This window comes from Octopus bimaculoides, chromosome 3 (genome assembly GCF_001194135.2).
Source record: "Octopus bimaculoides isolate UCB-OBI-ISO-001 chromosome 3, ASM119413v2, whole genome shotgun sequence".
Classification (NCBI taxonomy): Eukaryota; Metazoa; Mollusca; class Cephalopoda; order Octopoda; family Octopodidae; genus Octopus; species Octopus bimaculoides.
The window spans coordinates 11342713-11365030 of NC_068983.1; the positions used below are offsets into that span (position 1 = coordinate 11342713).

At 38.2% G+C, this 22318-nt stretch overlaps 1 protein-coding gene across 1 annotated transcript in view; it reads right to left on the reverse strand.

Annotated features, from left to right (window-relative positions):
- Positions 1-6295, reverse strand: part of LOC106877487 (pyruvate dehydrogenase E1 component subunit alpha, mitochondrial) — a 23432-nt gene extending 17137 nt beyond the window's left edge. Inside the window, exons 1-2 of the mRNA XM_014926401.2 lie at positions 6126-6295; positions 472-543 (exon numbers count right to left, since the gene is read on the reverse strand). Coding sequence (XP_014781887.1) covers positions 472-543; positions 6126-6164 — 111 coding nt within the window. The 5' untranslated portion in view covers positions 6165-6295. The remainder of the gene's footprint in view (positions 1-471; positions 544-6125) is intronic.
- Between the last annotated feature and the right edge of the window lie 16023 nt (positions 6296-22318).

Sequence of the window (22318 nt, forward strand, 5' to 3'; positions counted from 1 at the left end):
ATGGAAAGCGGACGTTAAACGATGATGATGATGATGATATATATATATATATATAGGTGTAGGAGTGACTGTGTGGTAAGTAGCTTGCTTACCAACAACATGGTTCCGGGTTCAGTCCCACTGCATGGCATCTTGGGCAAGTGTCTTCTACTATAGCCTTGGGCCGACCAAAGCCTTGTGGGTGGATTTGGTAAACGGAAACTGAAAGAAGCCCGTTGTATATATGCATATATATATATGTATGTATGTGTCTGTGTTTGTCCCCCCAACATCACTTGACAACCGATACAGGTGTGTTTACGTCCCCGTAACTTAGCGGTTCAGCAACAGAGACCGATAGAATAAGTACTAGGCTTCCAAAGAATAAGTCCTGGGGTCGATTTGCTCGACTAAAAGGCGGTGCTCCAGCATGGCTACAGTCAAAAGACTGAAACAAGTAAAAGAATACATACATATATATAGTTAACTAACCTGGAGGTCGAATGTCGCCTGGTCAGCCAGAGTAGATGAAAAACGCAGGGCAACTCCAAGAATTCCTTGGAACTAAAAAGAACAAAGAAAAACACAATATAAACACAAGCACATAATATGGCAATCACTGGTAGAATAAAAAGTAAACACTCAACAAGACAAAACCTTGACCCATTTTATTTTATCAGTTCTTATTTCACTTCACTAACCACTATACCCCTTTCTGCTGAGAAGTATAATTTTTAGGACTGCCCGGTCATCCTCTTGAAATAGTATGACAGTTTTATTATCATCATCATCATCTTAATGTCTACTTTTCCATGCTTGCTATGAGCCAGATGGAGTTTACTGAAGCAGATTTTTCTACATTTGGACGCCCTTCCAGATGCCAACCCCTGCCTGTTTCCAAACAAGGTAATATTTCCTTCTGGCCAGACATGCTTTCACAGAACATTGAAAATGAATGACATTCATTTATAAGAATCAAATAATGTCAGACAAACATACACACATAATACATATATATATATATATATACACACACACACACACATACACATATAAGGTCATCCCATAAATAATGCAGTTTTTCAATTACATGAACTAAAAGTTGGAGTGGGGGTAGGATAAACTACCTGCATCAACTGGCTATAAAAGCAGGTAGTAATTTTACCATCTTATTCTTAGTGCAAGTTTTGAAGAGTGAAGTTCGATTTTAAGTGATTTTTTCAAAGCTCTAATGGAAATGACAAAGGAGCATATTCGGCAAATTTTGTTTTATGAGTTCAATAAAGGCAACAACAAAACGGAAAGTGTGAGGAATATCACTGCAATATAAGGGGATTGGACAATAAGAGTAAGCCAGTGTCAACAGTGGTTCCAGAAATTTTGAGCCGGAAACTACAGCCTAAAAGACGAGCTTCATCCTGGAAGATCTGTAGAGCTTGACAAGGATGTCCTGCAAACCCTGGTGGAACAAAATCCCATTGTAACTGTTGAGGAACTTAGCAGAGAAGCTTGGATTTGGTCATTCAACCATTCATTGACACTTGTGTGCAGAGAGTAAATGTGTGCTCTTCTTTGTTGTCATGTCTCACGAATGTACATTTTTTGGACCGAATAGTGACTGGTGATGAGATGAGAAATGGGTTCTCTATAAAAATGTCAAGCACCAAAAACAGTAGGTGGGGTACGGAGAAACAATGGCATCCCAAGCTAAAGAAGGTCTTCATCTACATAAGATGTTGTTATCGGTTTGGTGGGATATGGAAGGTTTAGTCCACTTTGAACTTTTAAACCCAAATGAAATGATAACAAAGGAGATCTACTGCGAGCAGCTTGAGTAGTTTAAGTGGGCGCTAGAAGAAAAATGACCATTTACGGTTTCAAAATGAAAGGTGTTCTTCTATCAGGATAATGCTCAGCCACATATGCTCAGCGAGGATGACATTCCAAAGGCTGGAGCAGTTTGAATGAGAAATGATGCTCTACCCACCATATTCGCCAGACATTACCCCATCTCATTATCATTTATTCCGCAGCCTTCAAAATTTTTTGGATGGAAAAAATAGGAATTCTATAGACGAGGTCAGAACAGTACCGGAGGAGTATTTTTCACCACAGACATGTGAATTTTGGAAGAGGGACCTTGCAAGTCTACCAGATAGATGGAAGAACATTGTAGAAAATGAAAGAGTGTATCATCATCATCATTTAACGTCCGCTTTCCATGCTAGCATGGATTGGACGATTTGACTGTGGACTGGTGGACCAGGAGGCAAAAGAACTTGATCTTAATTTTAAAAAATAAAAGAAGTATAAAAAAAAAACATTATTTATGGGACAACCCAATATACATACATATATATATCATCATCATCATCACTTAATGTCTGTTGTCCATGCTGGCAGGGGTTGGATGGTGTAAAATTATCGTCACTTTACATTAGTTTCCATAGCACAATGGCTAAGTAGGAGCCACAGCTTTAACTTCAAACCTCACTGCTGATAATGTGTTATGCCCAAGACAAACAACACCAATGCAATTCTTTTGACTTCCAAACCAGTCTTCCTGTGTGGCATTTCACTTTCTCCTTCCACCTTTCAAAAGTCATCTCCTCACTTGTCAACTCTAGGTCTATACTTTATTGTGTCCATGTGTATGAATATTTAGGTACACACATATCAATACATGTATATATTCGTGGGCATGTGCATATGCATATATTTAAGTGGCAGCAATTGCACCCATCTGCAAAGCTATAACTACTATCTTACGTCCTTAATTTTTTCTTACTCTCTACTTTGTCAGCTTCTGTGTGGTCAAATGTAAGTATATGCTAATGAGTTTCACTGTGCCTGAATGCATATATCATCATGAGTTTTACATCCATTTTCCATGCAGGCATGAGTTGGACAATTTATCATGGTCCAAGTCAATTCTTATAGGGAATTACTGCCCACATAGACAAGTGTTTTTTTCCCCTTTTAATCAGGTTTCTATGGCTAGATGCTCTTCCTAGCAGCAACCATTTTGAAGAGTGTACTGGGTGCATTATATTGTGGTTTTAACTCTGGAACAATGTAGGTCTTTTGCAAAGACCTTCAAACGTAAGGCTGGTTCCCTAGTCTTATTTTTGTGATTCAGAAGTGTGGCCTGTCAAATATGCCATTGAAGTTCATTTTTCAGAAAAACTAGTAATCAGTTTACAACAAATGCACAGGCCTTCTTAGCTAATAGCATTTACATTAAAAAAGGAAACAAAAAAAAGGAACTTCATTCTGATTGGACAAGCTTGGAGAAAATCTACTATACCACTGGCCACTGCATGGTTAAAATATTTAAGGGTTTAGAATTGATTCCATTACAATAAAATCCCTGTTCTAATCCACTTGTTAAGGATACAATTCACAACCAACCTTTCCAACCAACTCATCTCCATCAATATGATGAAGCATGTTTGTCAATTCAGTTACCATCCCATCTGATCCAGAATACAAACCTGCATCATCAAATAACTTTTCTAAGTTATTTTAATATTGATTCAAACTCAAAGGGCATCCAAACATAGAACACTGCTTCAAGAAGCCTCATGCAACCTGTACTAGCAAAGAAAAGTAGTCATCATGATATAACTTCATGGTTTTTAGTGTTTTTATTTTCTCATGTTGGTGCCATATAAAAAGCACCAGTACTGGTACCACGTTAAAATCACTGGTACTGGTACCACGTTAAAAGCACTGGTGCCACATAAAAAGCACCCAGTATGCTATGTAAAGTTATTGGCATTAGGAAGGGCATCCTGCTAAAGAAACCATGCCAAAACAGTCATTAAAGCTGGGTGTGGGCCCCTGGCCTTACTAGCTACTATCAAATCGTCCAACCCATGCCAGCATGGAAAACGAACGTTAAATGATGATGTTGGTATTTTAGTACAGAATTATAGTTTCAAGCTTAGGATGGATTTTAAGAATATTTACAAGGAAAAAAATTATGCTAGTTCTGTACAAGGCGCTTGTTCTCGGGTATCCAAATAATCCCTTCAAAATGCCTATGGGATTAGAAACAGTCCCCACAGCATAAAGAGATTGAGACTTTTATGACTACACCACAAGGTGAAAATGAGACATACAAATCCACGAGCAAGTCACCACTGCAAAATCCTAAAAATTCCACTCTATCTCTCGCAATTAGGGACTACATAGGGCGATATCCTATGATTCAAAACACCGCAGTTCTTTTACAGCACATTCCGGATGACTCTACATTGCAGCACCAAATACAGAGAAGAGCTGCAAAAGCAAACTTCATGGTAAGTGCCCCAGCATGGTCACAATCGGAAGTTAGAAAAAAGTAACCAAGTACGGAAATAATATCATCAGGGTCAAACACGTTGAATTAAGATTATATCGGATAGAAAGTGTCAGACAAAATACTGTGTAGTATTTATGCCCCTTTACGTTCCGAGTTCAAATCACGCCCAGTACTAAGGTCGATATAATTTATTGTAACATTAAAGACAATCTCATAGTATGGCGAGATATTTAACTGGTTACAGTCTAATGACTAAAACCAGTTAAATATTAAAAGAAAGAAGACTTTGAATTTCAAAATGGCTATAGAATATAATTTCAGAGGGTTACATAATCAACCTCAATCAAAGTTATTTTATCAGCGAAAATTATTACGAGGAAGAAATTAGTTCGCAAACCTATCACATCATATAATTATTTGTGCAATGTAAATAGGTGTAACTAAACAATCAACAACAGGTAGCTATTACAATTTTTTTTTAATCATAGAAAAGAAAAGTGATAGACGAATATAGTCAAAACGAATCTCTCAGGTTAAAGCAATTGGAGATTACATGCTAAGTTTATATAATACAATACCAAAAAAATAGTCTACAAATTGTAAAGACTAAACATTTTGAGGGTTAATGTTCACATTTCATGTCTTCACTATCTGACCTTACGGAAATATTAATTAATTTCCTTTTTAAACTAGAAGAGTTGTCTGTTATCCTAAATCATATTAATAAGAGAATGTCCTTGGGAAAGTCATGTGCATCGTGCAAATCACCTTACTACATCTAACAGTACAAATTTGAGGAATGAATGCAATATCGTAAACCAATCATAACTAACAGGGCAGTTGGTTTGTAATAGATGTTGACTGCTTCTGGACACTGGTAATAATTTGACTTGGTCGACTGAATTAATTCAAAAGATAATACACCAAGTATTGCACCCTGAGATTAACACGTACTAAAATTACATTCGAATTTTCTAAATGAATGAGACGAAATTTTATCCTTCGCTCACTTTTAAAGATGATCTTTCAAACTAATAAACGAAACCCTCTTCACGGTAATTGCCATACAGAATTCGCTATCTGGTTTCGATTTCCAGTCGTGTCACTGAAGAGCCTTAGGAAAAACCACGTTTCTTGTTCTCCAAGGCATTAGTAATGGTATTACTGTTATTTATCGATACGTGTGTCTGAGTGGTAAAGATTATAAGTATATATGTAACAAATCAATATATATATATATATTTACAAGCTAGTTTAGCTTTAAAAAATGTCAAAGCAAAATCATTTTCAATGCTAAGCTGGGTTTATTTGTGTTTGACAATGCAACTTATAGCTAGCTGGAGGTCATTTAAGGTAAATGTTTTAGCAGTCAGAGACCACCATAACAGAAATTAACACATTATGTTCATAGTAACCATTCATTTAGACAACTAAGGGTGTGTATAAGAGTTCTATAAGAAAGTCTGAACTATGTATATTCAAACAAAGGGTGTTACACACCTGTGGATGTATATAACATTAGTGCAGCGGTAGAGCTGAGCGTTTAGAGGTGAATGTGGGCATAGATTTGTAAACAAATCACAGAAACATTTGAATGATTTAAAGATAAAAAATTACACATTGTTCAGAAAATATAAGCAATCGTTATTTAGATAGAATTAGCTAATACACAATAATTCCAGCTTTAAAATTGCACATATATATATCCGTTGTAAAGCCTTCAATACAATGATTGCATCTATGTATGATTCGCCCACATCATAAATTGACCTTGGACGAAGAAAAGAAAGACTATTCACGGATGTATATAGTGTATGTAAATATATCGAACAATACAAACCTGGCTGAGTCCTTTCGATGCGCATTGTAAGGCGAGCATAATGGCAGTTCAGTTTTTTTTATAAAAAAAAAAACCCAGAACAGCCACGGTCAGTCAGACTCAGATAAGACGAACTCGTAAAGGAGCCGCTAATAAGTGATGGGTGGGGTTTATCGAAAACCTGATGGGGATATATAATTACAAGGCGAGAGGAAACGAAACGAAATTAACGTTTTTTAATTCGCAACAATTCAATAATCTCATAAAAATATAGGTCACGCAAACAAGCAAATGTAAATACATTTAATTTAATAAAATATATTTGGACACACACATATATATATATATAGTGGTTCGGGTGTTGAGCTAACGATTGAAATATCTTCGGTTTAGTTCTTGGACCGAGTGGCATGCTGTGTCTTTCAGCAGAAAACTTCGTTTCACTTTGTTCATGTTAACTAGGCTGAAAATGAGGACCGGCAATAGCTGGGGGTTAACCCTGCGGTACACTGGTGTCCCATGGAAGCTCTTGTACACTCAGTTCCTCACTCACATGGATCATGAAGAAGAAGCTATTTTCTGTCCAATTATTAAATATCACGATTTACTCTGAGGGTATATCTACAGTTTGAGGCTCTACACCCGCCAACTTTATTTCTTCATACATTTCTGAAAACATTTTTTTTATAGCATTTTGAAGTGACACGTTCCGAGGATATAGATGAGAGGTATGTTGATAATGTTAAAATGTTAGTGAGGTGTTTCTTTATAACTTCCTTTATAATGCATTAAAATGACCCATTTCATGAGTGTAGACCACGTAATATTGATGTTTCAAACATAAATCTAAAAAAAGAATGATCCAAAACTGCCAAAAATCTTTTTTTTTTTAATTTTATCAACGTAATTGTTAAGAAAACTCTCGAAAATTTATCCTAAAAATTTTATTTTAAAAAGATATAGAGGGGCTACCAAAGTGTAGTTATGCTTCTGAGATATCCTACAGTTGTTTTATTTGTTACTGGGCTGATAGAATGATAATGGGATAGTAAGAAAAATCAGGACGAAGGCAAGCAGCATTTCATCAACACGTTCTGTTCGTTTTCATGGTGAAGCGAATGATAAATTCGTTGAAAATCCATTGACCAAACGGATTTTCATTATAATTCTATTTTTCGAGCACCAAGATATAATCTTTTCTTCTCTAGGCACAAGGCCCGACATTTTGAGGGAGGGGCCAGTCGATTAGATCGACCCAGTACGCAACAGGTACTTAATTTATCGACCCCGAAAGGATGAAAAGCAGAGTCGACCTCGGCGGAATTTGAACTCAGAGCGTAAGAACAGACGAAATCCGACTAAAATGTGCACGTAATTTGTTTTTCAAACCTAATAGTACACGATCAGAAACAGCTATATGTGGAGCTGTTGCCGTAGCAACAAAACTACAAAATCCATTAATGTTGCACATAGATACAGTTATAATTTTATGTAAATTTTTTATTATTATTATTATAATTTGCAAGGCGGCGAGCTGGCAGAAACGTTAGCACGCCGGGCGAAATGCTTACCGGTATTTCGTCTGCCATTACGTTCTGAGTTCAAATTCCGCCGAGGTCGACTTTGCTTTCATCCTTTCGGGGTCGATAAATTAAGTACCAGTTACGCACTGGGGTCGATGTAATCGACTTGTTTGTCCCTTCTGTGTTTAGCCCCTTGTGGGCAATAAAGAAATAAGTATTTCGTTTGTTCTGAATTCAAATTCCGCCGAGGTCGACTTTGTCTTTCATCCTTTCGGGGTCGATAAATTAAGTACCAGTTGCGTACTTGGGTCGATCTACTCGACTAATCCACTCCCCCAAAATTTCAGGCCTTGTGCCTAGAGTAGAAAAGGTTATTATAATTTGCATAGAGGGAAGTTGAGTAGCATGTTTCCTATGCAACAGAAAAACATTACGTTTGGCTGGTTTTATCATATAGCACACACTACAACGATAGCTGTTATAGTCACTGCGACTCAATGAGGAAGTATTCATGAGATCACCTGATTTGCTAGATCTAGCAGCCAAATTCTCTTAACGCCCGACGTCACAGAAAGAAAGCATTGCAAAATGGGCCATGCACTCTTATGTACATAGAGTAAAAAACTGGATGGTTACGCCTGGAAAGAGAGAGATATAAGTTAATAATAGGTAATTGAAAGAGAAGTGAGGCATGTGACTTTGTGGTTAGGGTATTAGACTCATAATCGTAAGATTAAGATTTCAGGTCCTGGACCGGGCAAAATGCTTTATTTCATGTTTTTCCAGTCTGTTTCAGCTGGCAAAAATGAATCCTACAACGGACCTGTGTCCCATCTAAAGGGAAAATATATACACCACAGAAACTGGGAAAGTGACCGTATGAGTCTGTATGACTCTGGAAGAATCCTTATCCTTTTGAATAGGAAGAGTAAGAGTGGATTGTGGATGTTAGAGGAGAGGAATGGACGAGAGAGTAAGAATGAGTAAAAAAGAGCAGAATGGATTGAATATGGACATCTGATCCTTATGACACCGCTCTTTACATATTAAGCATAATAGAAAGGGTTTAATTTTTAGTAAAAAAGGGCAATTAGTGTAATTAGAAGGGTAATAATAGAGATGGTTGGATTTGAAATACAGAAAATATATAGAGCTTAATACATTTGACTTTTTCTCTCTAAAAGAGTAAAAGAGTAAAAAGAATTTTTTAACCCAATTTGTTCCAACACACAAATTCCCATAAAGAATCTTGCAAACCAGATACAAAAACAAAGTGTAGATATATAAAATATAAAATAACAAGGTGACTAGACATAATATAAACCAAAAGGGGGGAAATTCAATTGTCACTAATAGTGAGGAGGGTGCAGGGTTGCACCTACATTGCTAGAAACAAGAGTCAAAGACCCTTATAGCCACAAAAAGCACATTACCTATTATGTACTGACAGGGGAGATAACTGCCCCACAATGAATGAGCTCACTATACTAGCAAGCTACAGTGATTAGTCCATCACTTATGGTTAAGCTAAATCCTACCTATATATATATATAATATAATATAGGATAAAATCTTTATAAGAATTTATCAAGTAGTCAGCATGAAAAAAATTCATCATTTTTTTCATAAATATATATAATTTATATAAAGGGCATTAACTGTGTAGTAAATGTTTTTAAGAGATAAATTTTGAAAGCTGCATTCCCTCGCTTTCGGTAAATATGTTGCTTATTTTTTGGTAGTTTTTGACTTATTTAGTCCCTCGAAGCGTGAGGCATTACTACACAGTTATATATATATATATTTAAAAAAAAAATTTTTTTTTATAGTTTCAGCTTAGAGCTGCGGCCATGCTGATATATATGTATGTATACATATATAGTAAAATTTTATATTCAGGTGCATGATGGGTTGAAACAATCGTAATAGTTCTAAATAAAGTCTAGTGAATTTCATTCTCTGTCTCTTTATATTATATATATATGTGTGTCCACACACTCACACACATGTGTGCACACACACACACACACACATATAGTTGAGCAGTATATCCTTGGCTATGGCATATGAATAATCAGACAGTTACCATTGGTTTCATGTCTGCTACTGCACTTGGCGATATAAGTGACTCATCAGACCTGCTGGCCAGAAGCACACAGCCTGTTTAGTAATGGAGATAAATACAGTCTTGATCAGTTTGGTAGTCTACAAAGCAGGAGTTGTATCCAGCAAAAGCAGCGATGAAAGGACACACACGCATACACATACACAGAAATGTGGTGGAGCAATAGAGGGCCCCTTTATGACCAGGCTAAATAACCACAGGTCCTCTGTTAAAATCTGAGAAAGGTGCAACATTAAAATATTAGCCAGCTATATATACGGTGATTAAAAGATGAGGAAAAGCCATACAAAGTTTAACTGTAAGTGGCAGGAACAACCTGGGCCATACCTCAGTGGAAGCAGATGCGGCAAACTTTGCTTAGCCTAGAGGATAATGATCCTAAAATATTTGCCCAATGTGGGTACCTTCTAGAGTTCAAAGAGTGAAATTTTTTGTCAATGCCTTCATGACAGGAAATTCACTTTGGAAACTCAGTCTTCCCTGTTTGCAAACTAGAGGCTGAGAAGAAACACACACACACAAACTGACCCATTTTCAACACAGCTGGAATGGTTCAAGAAGAGGTAACCCTTTCACTCTTAGAATGTTTTTTTTGTTTTGTTTCAGTTTTCTTTCACCCTTAAACTGACCAAAACTGTATTTTCTTACTTACATTAAGGAAGAGGCTATGTGCTTCAGCAGGTCTGGTGAGTCACCTATAATGCTAAGTGCAATTGTATGCTATAACTGTAATGAAGTATATATACTATTCAACTACATAAATATTATATTCTTGAGTATATTCCTGTTTATGGCATACAACTGGTCAAAATGTTATCATCAGTTTCATGCCAACTGTTGCACTTTACAATAATAATGACTCTTCAGACTTGCTGGCTGGGAGAGCATAGCTTCTTGTATACTGAAGGTAAATATATAGTCCTGGTTCACTTGGTGATATTAAAAAAAAAAACTGGAATGAAAACACTTTGAAAATTTATATATCATTTTCTGGTGGGGAAAGAAGATTCAACTGTCATGGAAAGACATCAGTTGCAGCCAAAGGGTGACAGCTGTGCATGTGTACTTGTTTGTCATCCAATAGTCTGAAAAAGAATATGACCATATGTCAAAACAAATTTACTTTGAAGAGGAAACAATGAAATATTTCACCCTTTGAGTTCAGGAAAGCAGCTGAATTGTGTGAATTATGTAGAATGATTCTCCTGTCAGTCAGACAAAGCCTGCAACGTTTATCTCCATTCAGTTTGTAAAAGGTTTGATGCAACCAGTTGTGAGGAAAATCTACATAACAAGAGTGACACTACAGAGGTATGAAATATGGGTTTATAATCCTGATTACTTCATATACATATAGAAGATTCCAAGCACTTCTAATATAAAGTGTATTGAACACTTTTTTTTACATTTATTCAATGATACAAACACAATATGTGTGCATATATGTACATGTATGTTAAATATTAGTGAACTATGTAAAAATATTAGTAAAAGAGAAAGCATTTATACCAAAGTGTTGAAAAATCTGAAGTTACTCTATCTAGGCTTTAGCTTTAGATTTCTACCAATAATGACTGGGGCACATAGTTACATGATTAACTACTACTGATTTACCTTTCAGAAACTAAATTTCACAAAACTTAAAAGTTTTGATTGAAAGATTATAGATACAAGATATCAAAGGAAGGAACTGTCAGTTTATGTAAAACATTCATGAAGTTTAGTTATGTAAAATGATCCACAGATGCAATGATATTCCATGCCTGCACCATGTGTGCACTTCTGCATACATGTACACATGCATTCATACATATATGTATACATATAAGATTACTTATTGATGCTGTTCCAATTCCAATGAAAGAGCCTTGTATCTAGGCTACAAATCATCTATTTCTCCATTGATGAGGAACTTGAAAATTAAAACCAGGTAAACAACATGCATCCATACATAAGTACACACATACATAGGTACATACAAACATACATACATATATATATGTATATATATGTATGTATGTGCATTTATATATTATGAATGTGTGTGTTCCAACCACCCTTCCTCACATTCTTATGAAATTTCTCCTCTGTCCCAACCTGCCCACTCACCCAGTTCAATCTTCACTTAACCTATATTCACCCCCACAACTATACTTTGAGAGAATGTCCTGACACATACCCACCACCACCACCACCTCTCTCACTCTCCATCTCTATCTTTCTCTCTAAGTTTTTCTTTCTCTTCTTCGTTCTCCAGCTGGAATATCCTTGTATCCTCAATTATTCTTTCAGCCTCTCATCAACTGGCACAAAGCCACCTCCCTCAATACTACTCCCTCCTCCAGCTGAAGGTACCTTGTCTTGCAGGTTCCTTGATGATCCCACTGAAACATACTAGAAACAACTGGTAAAGGACAGGATTTTTGGGAGAACATCCTTTTTTAAAATTTATATCGAAGATCAGGTCCTTAAATGCACCCATCACAAATATGAATTACAGAATAGAAAAAGGTGATTTCAATTGGATTTGAGCTGTAACATATTTCATACAGAAGTTTTAGTAAGAGAGGGGGAGAGAGAGAGAGGGAGAGTGTGTACGTGTGCCAAAGGAAGTTATTTTATAGCATTCTTTCGTTTGAAGCAGGAAAGTTGTCAACTCGATCATATGGGATCATATGACTGTGTGTGTGAGTGAAGGTGTGTGTTGTTATGTATGTGTAAGTGGCACTCACTCGGTCTCTCTCTCTCTGTCTCACACAAACACACACATCTTTCATATACACATACATAAATACGTATGCATACATCTTTTTTGTATATATGCGTGCGTGTGTGTGTGAGAGAGAAAGAGAGAGAGAGTGAGTGACTGTATTTCGTCATAACATATAGAGAAATGGATGTCTCTTAAGGTACACACTCATATAGAAAATGTGACGTCGTCATCATTATCGTCGTGGGCAGCTCAGTTTTTGAATGCATAAGAAAGATATGTGTGCATGCACACACACACACACACAAACTCTCTTTTACATATATGGAAGTGTCCCTGTCTGTCTATCTCTTCTTGTCTTCTCCCCTTCCCTGATATCAGCCACCCTCATTATGCCACATTTCCCTGAACCTAACATGCTTGCACCCCCTCTCATTTTATCATGTAATAGCCCAACCCCAATAGTCAGTCCAATATCAATTTTCATTGCAATCCAATTAGCCTATAATTGAACTGGATGTTAGTTCAACATGTATACAAAGTTTGGTGAAGATTTGTTCCCTGGTTTGAGTAGCAAGATGGTAACAGACAGACATTGCCATTTATATATAAGATATACGATGGGCTTCTTTCAGTTTCCATCAACCAAATCCACTCACATTGCTTTGGTCGGCCTGAGGCTATCGTAGAAGACTCTTGGCCAAGGTGCTATGCAGTGGGACTGAACCTAGAACCATGTGGTCAGGAAGCAAGCTTCATACCACAAACCATGCCAATGGCTATGTGTTGGTGAGTGAATCTTCAGCAATCCGTCGAATAGCCTTCTTTTGGAATGTGTGTGTGTGTGTGTAGCAGCTGTACTATTCTAGATATGTGAGTATTATTCTAACGTGATCATATTAGAAGAAATATTTACAAACTGGAAAAAGTTTGAGTAAATGAAGTCCAAAAAAGAATTTGAAGCTAAAGGTAAATTCATATAAAATGATAAATGGCGTGTTTAAAAAACTCCCGTTTTGCTGCCAGTTGCAGTAGACTGCTGCCAAGACGACTCCAAACAAGTCTGGCAAATGACAATAAAGCTCGTAGAACCGACCATCCAAGCCTGGTGACTTGTCTCCTGTACAGCCTACCATCGCATTCTATATGTCTGCGGCTGTGATGGGTCTTTCACAACACTCTGCTTCTCTTGCTGAGAGTCATGGCAGGCCATGCAGGTAGGCACTACAGTCTATGCTGTGTTCTGGCCCACTAGTTGTCCCAAACAGTTGGGCAAAGTGCTATTGAAAGGCCACACACATCCTTCGGGCTTGAGTAATTTGAGCCCCTGTTCATATGCCAGAGACCTTTGTTGCCTCGTTGCATCTCTGCCACTTGGGCCTCTCGGGCGGCTCCAATTCCTTTGTTTCTTGGAGCACACATCCTAGCTCTGACAACGCATCCTTCGTGTTTGGTGTTGAAGTGTTGGTTGAGGGCCAACCTCACCGCCAACACATTGGATGCAATGCCACTTCTATGTGCCTCTTCTAATTTCTTAACTAGGTCTCTCTCCGTTCTATTTCGATCAATCGCTAGAGTCTTACTATACCTAACCGATTCTGCTTTAATTGCTTTCTGTAGGGCACACCACCATCTATTGTTGACAATGGCGCCCGTCATTGCTCTCTTAACTAATGTGCTAATCCAGTCTCTGTAAGCCTGATGCACCGTGAACGACATGTTCAATTTCCAGTAACCAGGACCCTGTCTATGATTCTTATCCAAGTCAAATGTACAAGCCACAAATTTGTGATCTGTGTAGCTGACTATATGAAATTGTGGATAATCTACACTATCTCTATCCGCTGTCCTACAGAATACTCTAAATACAATCTCGACAACCCAATGCGGTTGCTCCATGTCCACATTGGCACATTTGGGTGGTTCAGTCGGTACCTGTAGGTTAGTTGGAAATGTCTGAGCAGGTCTTTGAGGCATTTGCATCCCCTCCTATTCCTCTCTCTACTCATGTAGTCTAGATGCATGTCGAAGGTAGCATTCCAATACCCCACTAAAAGTAAAGGTCGAGATGTTCCCAGGAAAACTTCTAGATGTCAAAAGAAATCCGGCAGACCTGTTAAGGATGGTACATAAACTGTTATCAGTCAAAAAGCACACCCATTCCTGTCATCGACATCCAAGACAACCAGCCCACATTCTGGGTCAAGGAATATTGCTCTTACTTTCAGGTCCAGACTCTTCTGAAAAAGCACCGTGGTACCACCTCCACCCATTCTCGGCAGACACGGAGAAAAATAAATGTCGAATTGTCCACCGAACATGTGCTGGAGGGTCCGCAGGTTGTGGAGTCTGGTCACACTGATGGCTATGATATACACATTCTGTGACTTGATGTCATTTAACAGGTAGCCTTGTTTCCAAGGCAACCCCAAGCCACTCACATTTATCCAGCCTATTCTAAGCATGTTCCTATCGAAAGTTGTGCTTTACACATGCAAGTAAAAGGAAAAGAATGAGAGTGAGAGAGAGTCACTGTTTGAAAGTTGGTTGTTCTTCACCTCACAATCTTCTCTCAGAAGGTTTTTGTGCATTTTTTTTTTTTTAATAAGTACCTTTGAAATCTCCCTACTGCCTCGAGGCAGAGAGATTTCAGTGTGTTGTGTGTTTTGTGTCACGTATATGATCTTTATGTGTTGAGGTGGTGTTGTGCGTGGGTGATTGTTTTGACATCGTTTCCTGTTATGTTGGTCTTTGACCTAATGTATTGCATTAGGTCTGAATTGTTTGTGTTTATTTATGTTTATTGTGTTTATTGCCGTTCGGTGTTTGTATTGTTGATAGTAATGTGTGTGCTTTGTGAGGGAACTGTGTTTTCAGGAGTAAGTGATTCTTCTTGCTTTGTCCCTCTTTTCTTCTCTCCTGTGTGGCCATTTGCCATTCTTCTGAATAATAACAGATGATGGATAATTGTCAGTTCATTACAGCTGTTCCTTACATAACTTTTTAATAGAAGAATGAGAATATTACTCCATTACAAATAACTGCTATCATCAGATGAGAAGTAATTTTACAGACAAAAGAATATCTCAAGAATACAGCAGGGATGTGGCTGGAGTTTGTCGAGGTCAACAAGAATGACCAACTATGCTGTCTGTTGAGGTTAAGAGTATAGTTCTTGCAAGTGTGTAATGTGATATCTAAGGTCAGCAATCCAGGTGAGAAGGAGTCTGCTAGACTAATTCATAGGTAGACTGGAGTGGGGTGTAGGTAATAATTTATTATAGTAGGCTCAGAGCAGTGGGAAGTAAGGAAAGGTCTTCCTTCTCTTCATTTTTCTTCATTTTTTTCTATTCTTTTACTTGTTTCAGTCATTTGACTGTGGCCATGCTGGAGCACCGCCTTTAGTCAAGCAAATCGACCCCAGGATTTATTCTTTTGTAAGCCTAGTACTTATTCTATCAGTCTCTTTTGCCGAACCGCTAAGTTACGGGGATGTAAACACACCAGAATCGGTTGTCAAGCGATGTTGGGGGGACAAACACAGACATACAAACATATACAAACGCATACATATATACGATGGGCTTCTTTCAGTTTCCGTCTACCAAATCCACTCACAAAGCTTTGGTCGGCCCAAAGCTATAGTAAAAGACACTTGCCCAAGGTGCCAGGCAGTGGGATTGAACCTGGAACCATGTGGTTGGTAAGTAAGCTACTAACCACACAGCCACTCCTGCGCCTATATAAATAAAAACTGGTTTACTACATTTCCTTTCACAACATGACTATAAACATCTATTAAAGAGGGAAAAGGAAAGAGAGAGAGAGTGAGTGAGTGAGTGAGAGAGAGAGTGAGTGAGAGAGAGAGAGAGAGAGAGAGAGAGAGAGAGAGAAAGAGAGAGAGAGAGAGAGCCTGAACTAGACAGATTTTTACACCTTATCATTTTAAAGATGTAAGGATGAATTAGATAATATAATCTTAAACACCTCAGAAAAGACAGGTTGGTTGCAGATCTGCTTGTTATGGGGTAACTTTGGCCCAAGCAATAACAACAATGACAAAAACATGAGCTGACAACAGTCACCTAACTTGCTAAAAATAGCAGTTGAATCACCCTCAAATTACACCCTACCATCTTAAAATAAGGAAAGGATACATTAGATCAGTGTTTCTCTAAGTAGGTTCCTTGAAATAATTCAGGGGTTTCGCAAGAAGTAAAGTCTTTTAATAAAATTTAATAAAAATTTCTTTTATAAAAAAAGAACATTCAACACTTCAAATGCATGTCATACGTGTAATTTATAAGAATAAATTCTGTCTCAAAAACAATATCATATTAAAATTATGGTGATGACAGTTGTCTGTAAAATGTAAATATGGGTTCCACAATTTTTGGAAAATCATATAAGGGTTCCACAGCAAAATAAGTCTCAGAAGTGCTATGTTAGATAAAGTAGTTGGAAGTACTCCACAGACAACATGATGGCTACAGTTAGAATAGGACAACAGCTTTGACTTGAGGGTTAAACCTCATCAGTTGTAATTATTCCAGCTATTAGTAGAGCTAGGAATTATGTGACCTACCAGTATCACAATAGCATTGAAAGAAGCTACTTAGCTATGTCTGGGCTATTGAAAAATTAGCACAAACAGGTCATGTGCGTGTGCATAGCAAATATTATTAGCTTACATAACTGACACTATTCTCTTTTCAACTTAAACATGTTTACACAAAATCATTATCATCCTTGTCAACATTATGCTTGCTTTTCCATGCTATCATGAATTGGACAAGTCAGTTTCAATACAATGCACCCCCGCTCCACCAAATCATCATGGTTTTTTTTGTTGCCGTTTCTGTGAGGTTCAATATTCTGAGATCAACCTTTGCCATTTTTACATGTGTCTTCGTTTGGTGTTCTCTTTCTCTACTTTGCAAGTTCACGTACGTACATCAAGCTCTTGCATAACACCAACAGCTTTGTATTGAGAGACACAGCTGGCTTGATAAGGTTTCAGTCAGCTTATCACAAAGTTGAGTGGATAAGATATTGAACTACATGTTTCGTTGTGTGTTTTAGCCATTAAACCAATTGTTCTCAACCATTTTGCTTTACCTGTGGACCCCTCTGATTCCTATTTTACTCAGATGAACCCTCATAACCATTTGATGTTTTAAAAATCCCTTTATATTTCTATAGCTAAATATTATTAGGAATCGTATCATCATCATTTAACGTCCGCTTTCCATGCTAGCATGGGTTGGATGATTTGACTGAGGACTGGTGAACCAGATGACGACACCAGGCTCCAATCTGATTTGGCAGAGTTTCTACAGCTGGATGCCCTTCCTAATGCCAACCACTCCGAGAGTGTAGTAGGTGCTTTTACGTGCCACCCGGCACAAAGGCCAGTCAGGCGGTACTGTCAACGGCCACGCTCAAAATGGTGTATTTTACGTGTCACCTGCATAGGAGCCAGTCCAGCGGCACTGGCAACGATCTCGCTCGAATATCTTTTCCCGTGCCACTGGCACAAGTGCCATGAAGGCGACGTTGGTAACATATAAAAAAATTAAAATATTTTGAGCATTGTAGGAGTTATAACCAATTTATTGCACATAAATGTTAATAACAAAATCTTATATTGACCTCCAAGGGTCATATGGACCTCAGTTGAGAACCGCCACATTAAACTTAACTTCCTGTCTCTAAATCCTTCTGTCAGACACGACTAAATCATTTATGAGATTTATAATGGATAGCAACATCTCACTCAGTAGGAAATTTAAGGTTTGATGAAACAGAAGTTAAATACTGGCCCTTAGTCCCTCAGGGCTTTGGAAATAATTTTTCTCTCTTTTAATTATCTGACCTGAAGATTTGACAACTCCTGATCTATCAGGACAGTACTTTAGCTGAAACACACATTTTACTAACGAGTCTAATCCTTCAGTAGAGGCGCAATGGCCCAGTGGTTAGGGCAGTGGACTCGCGGTTTCGATTTCCCAGACCAGGCGTTGTGAGTGTTTATTGAGCGAAAACACCTAAAGCTCCATGAGGCTCCGGCAGGGGATGGTGGCAAATCCTGCTGTATTCTTTCACCACAACTTTTTCTCACTCTTACTTCCTGTTTCTGTTGTGCCTGTAATTCAAAGGGTCAGCCTTGTCACACTCTATGTCACACTGAATATCCCGAGAACTACGTTAAGGGTACACGTGTCTGTGGAGTGCTCAGCCACTTGCACGTTAATTTCACGAGCAGGCTGTTCCATTGATCGGATCAACTGGAACCCTCGACATCGTAAGCGACGGAGTGCCAACAACAACAATTAATCCTTCTAGCTTTCAATGGATACCATAGAGAAGCATGCATATATTACTGGTATAGACAGAATTACTCACTGTATACTTGAAAAGTGTTTCGTTAGCTTACATTACTGATTCGACCCTTTAACTGTGAAATTAAATTTCATTATTTCAGTAATGATGTCAAATATCTACCAAAAAATAGAATTAGTATTTTCTGCAAGTCATGTTGCCTCAATAAACTCAACATATTTCAACAAAAAATTGTTTCAAATATGACATTCTTCAACAAAATGGAGATTGGTATATAAACTGCTTTCTGCAGTTAAAGGTAGTGAAATTTTGAGTTCTATATCTGAAATCCACAGTAAAATGGTTAAAATTTTCTTGTGGCAACAAAAGAGATATTATGAAAAACCACAGCATTGTATTTATCCTTGAATCATTGCACACAAACCCAGTAAATTATGTAATGTTGTTTCTCCTAAGATGATAGTTTTTTTTTTTTAATCTTTTGAGCCATTAAGGAGGCCTCTATATGGATGTTTGGCCTTCTAGAAATAGCAGTCAAATCTTGGCTGTCAATTTTGTATGTAAATTTCTTTATACTAGTAATAGTTAATGTTACTTATTGAGAAAATATATTCTGCTCATCTTTAACAGTTGAAATGAAAAGTGAACAACCCCTGACCAGATTTATCAAAGATGAAACTAGTTAGATAATCTTCTTATTTAACTATATATGTGTCTGCATGCATGTATGTGTGTGTGTGTATGTGTGCATGCATATGTGAGTGAGTGTATATATACACACTCATATATATTCTTTTATTCTTTTTTCAGTCATTTGACTGCAGCCATGCATTTATGTGTATATGGGGGGGGGGGCTATACATATGTACACACACACACACACATGTGCGTGCACACACACATGTATATGTATGTATGTATACAGATGTAGACCAAGGCAGTAGTACATATGTATGCAGTCAGTCATATACATACTAACACAGATTATAAATACCTAGATGTCAGTACACACTCACCAACATGAACATGCAAGAATTTATGCAAATACAGAAACAAATCCACATGAAGTACCGCATACACATCCTCAACACATATTCAGGTTTGTAAACACAAACATGCATTCTTACATACACAAACACACTACAAAGATTATGCATTAATGCATTAATGGATTTTTATAGAATTTCTCCCAAACAGAGCACTTCTCAGACACAAACATTCAAGCAAGCTTGAGTAGAATACAACAGTTGAGATTTGCTATGTAACTGACCTACTTCACAACATTATTGTCTCTTTCACCTAAGCCACAAGTATAATGTAGCATTTTATCTATATGTATGTACTTTGATATCAATTACTTCTTCATAAACATTCATAAAACACATTATACATAGAGTGCACACACACACACATATATATAATGGACTCTCTCATTGAAGACGATATATATATACGAGCATTCAGCTTTTGCTGAGTGACCTGTACAAATGATTTGTTTATAGTGATCAAATGTATGTGCCGCACATTAGCCCACACCTTCCATTAAATCACTGTGGCTCGAACAGATGCACAGCGCGCCATGCATCAAGTACCGAACTGATCACAGAGCAGTGAAGTGAGATGAAGTGTTTTGCTCAAGAACACAATGCACCGCCCAATCTAGGAATTGAAATCATGATCTCATGATCATAAGGGCCACACTCTAGGCCATGAATACACACATATACTCTTTTACTTGTTTCAGTCATTTGACTGCGGCCATGCTGGAGCACCGCCTTTAGTCAAGCAAATTGACCCCAGGACTTATTCTTTGTAAGCCTAGTACTTATTCTATTGGTCTCTTTTGCCAAACCGCTAAGTTACGGGGATGCAAACACACCAGCATCGGTTGTCAAGCGATGTTGGGGGGACAAACACAGACACACATACATATACATATATACGACAGACTTCTTTCAGTTTCCGTCTACCAAATCCACTCACAAGGCTTTGGTCGGCCTGAGGCTATAGTAGAAGACACTTGCCCAAGGTGCCACGCAGTGGGACTGAACCCGGAACCATGTGGTTGGTAAGCAGGCTCCAATCTGATTTGACAGAATTTCTACAGCTGGATGCCCTTCCTAATGCCAACTACTCCAAGAGTGTAGTGGGTGCTTTTATGTGCCACTGGCATGAGGGCCAGTCCGGCGGTACTGGCAACGGCCATGCTCAAATGGTGTTTTTTATGTGCCACCTGCACAGGAGTCAGTCCAGCGGCACTGGCAACGACCTCGCTTGAATGTTTTGTTCAAGTGCCAGTAAGGCGATGCTGTCAACTATCATGCTCAAATGGGGTTTTTTATGTGCCACCGGCACAGAAGCCAGTCAGTTGCTCTGGCAGTCATCCCGCTCGGATGGTGCTGTTAGCACTCCACTGGCACAGATGCCAGTCATTGAATTTGGTTCAATTTCGATTTCGCTTGCCCCAACAGGTCTTCGCAAGCAGGGTTTTGTGTCCAATGAAGGAAAGGTAAGGTACGCATAAGTGGGCTGGCTACACTCCTGGTAAAGGCCATGGGTTATGGTCTCACCGGGTCTTCTCACGCACAGCATATTTCCAAAAGTCTTGGTCACTAGTCATTGCCTTGGTGAGGCCTAATGTTCAAAGATCGTGCTTCACCACTTCATCGCAGGACTTCCTGGGTCTACCTCTTCCACAGGTACCCTCAACCACTAGGCTGTGGCACTTCAAGGTGGTGCTCCAGCATGGTCGCAGTCCAATGACAGAAATAAGTAAAAGCTAAAAGATGAAGTCAGATCACTGGATGTTAGGTCTTATAGATGACAAAGTATCATGGAGACTTGCTTCAAGAGGAACCTCCAAAGGATTGCATTTCAGGGAGGAAGATTTGAGAGAAAATGGAGGAAATGAGGGTGCATTGATTGAGAGTAGCTGAGGTATGGTGGAAAACGCTTTACTTGTTTAAAGACATTATAGTTGGAAAGGACAGAAAGCAAATCAAAGTGCATTGGCAGATGGAGTCATAGTTTTCTGATGAGTGAAGTTTCCCATTTAATTAAATAATCCATTTTCTTTTAATCATAAGGCGACATGCCGTGCTTGAGGAGACCTATTGAGTCAAGTACATCAACAAGAAAATCAAAATGCAATCATATGGAAATTATAGATGTGGTCCCTATGCTGGTGGCACGTAAAAAGCACCATCCAATCGTACCAATGGTCCTTGTGCCGGTGGCATGTAAGAAAGCACCCACTACACTATCGGAGTGGTTGGCATTAGGAAGGGCATCCAGCTGTAGAAACTCTGCCAGATCAGACGGGAGCCTGGTGTAGCCTCCTGGCTTCTCAGACCCCAGTCGAACCATTCAACCCATGCCAGCATGGAAAACGGACGTTAAACGATGATGATGATGATGCAATTCTAAAATGTATGAAACTATGCTTTTCCACATACTTTAACTAGGGAAACTTCGTACGTATATATATATATATATATATATATATATATATATA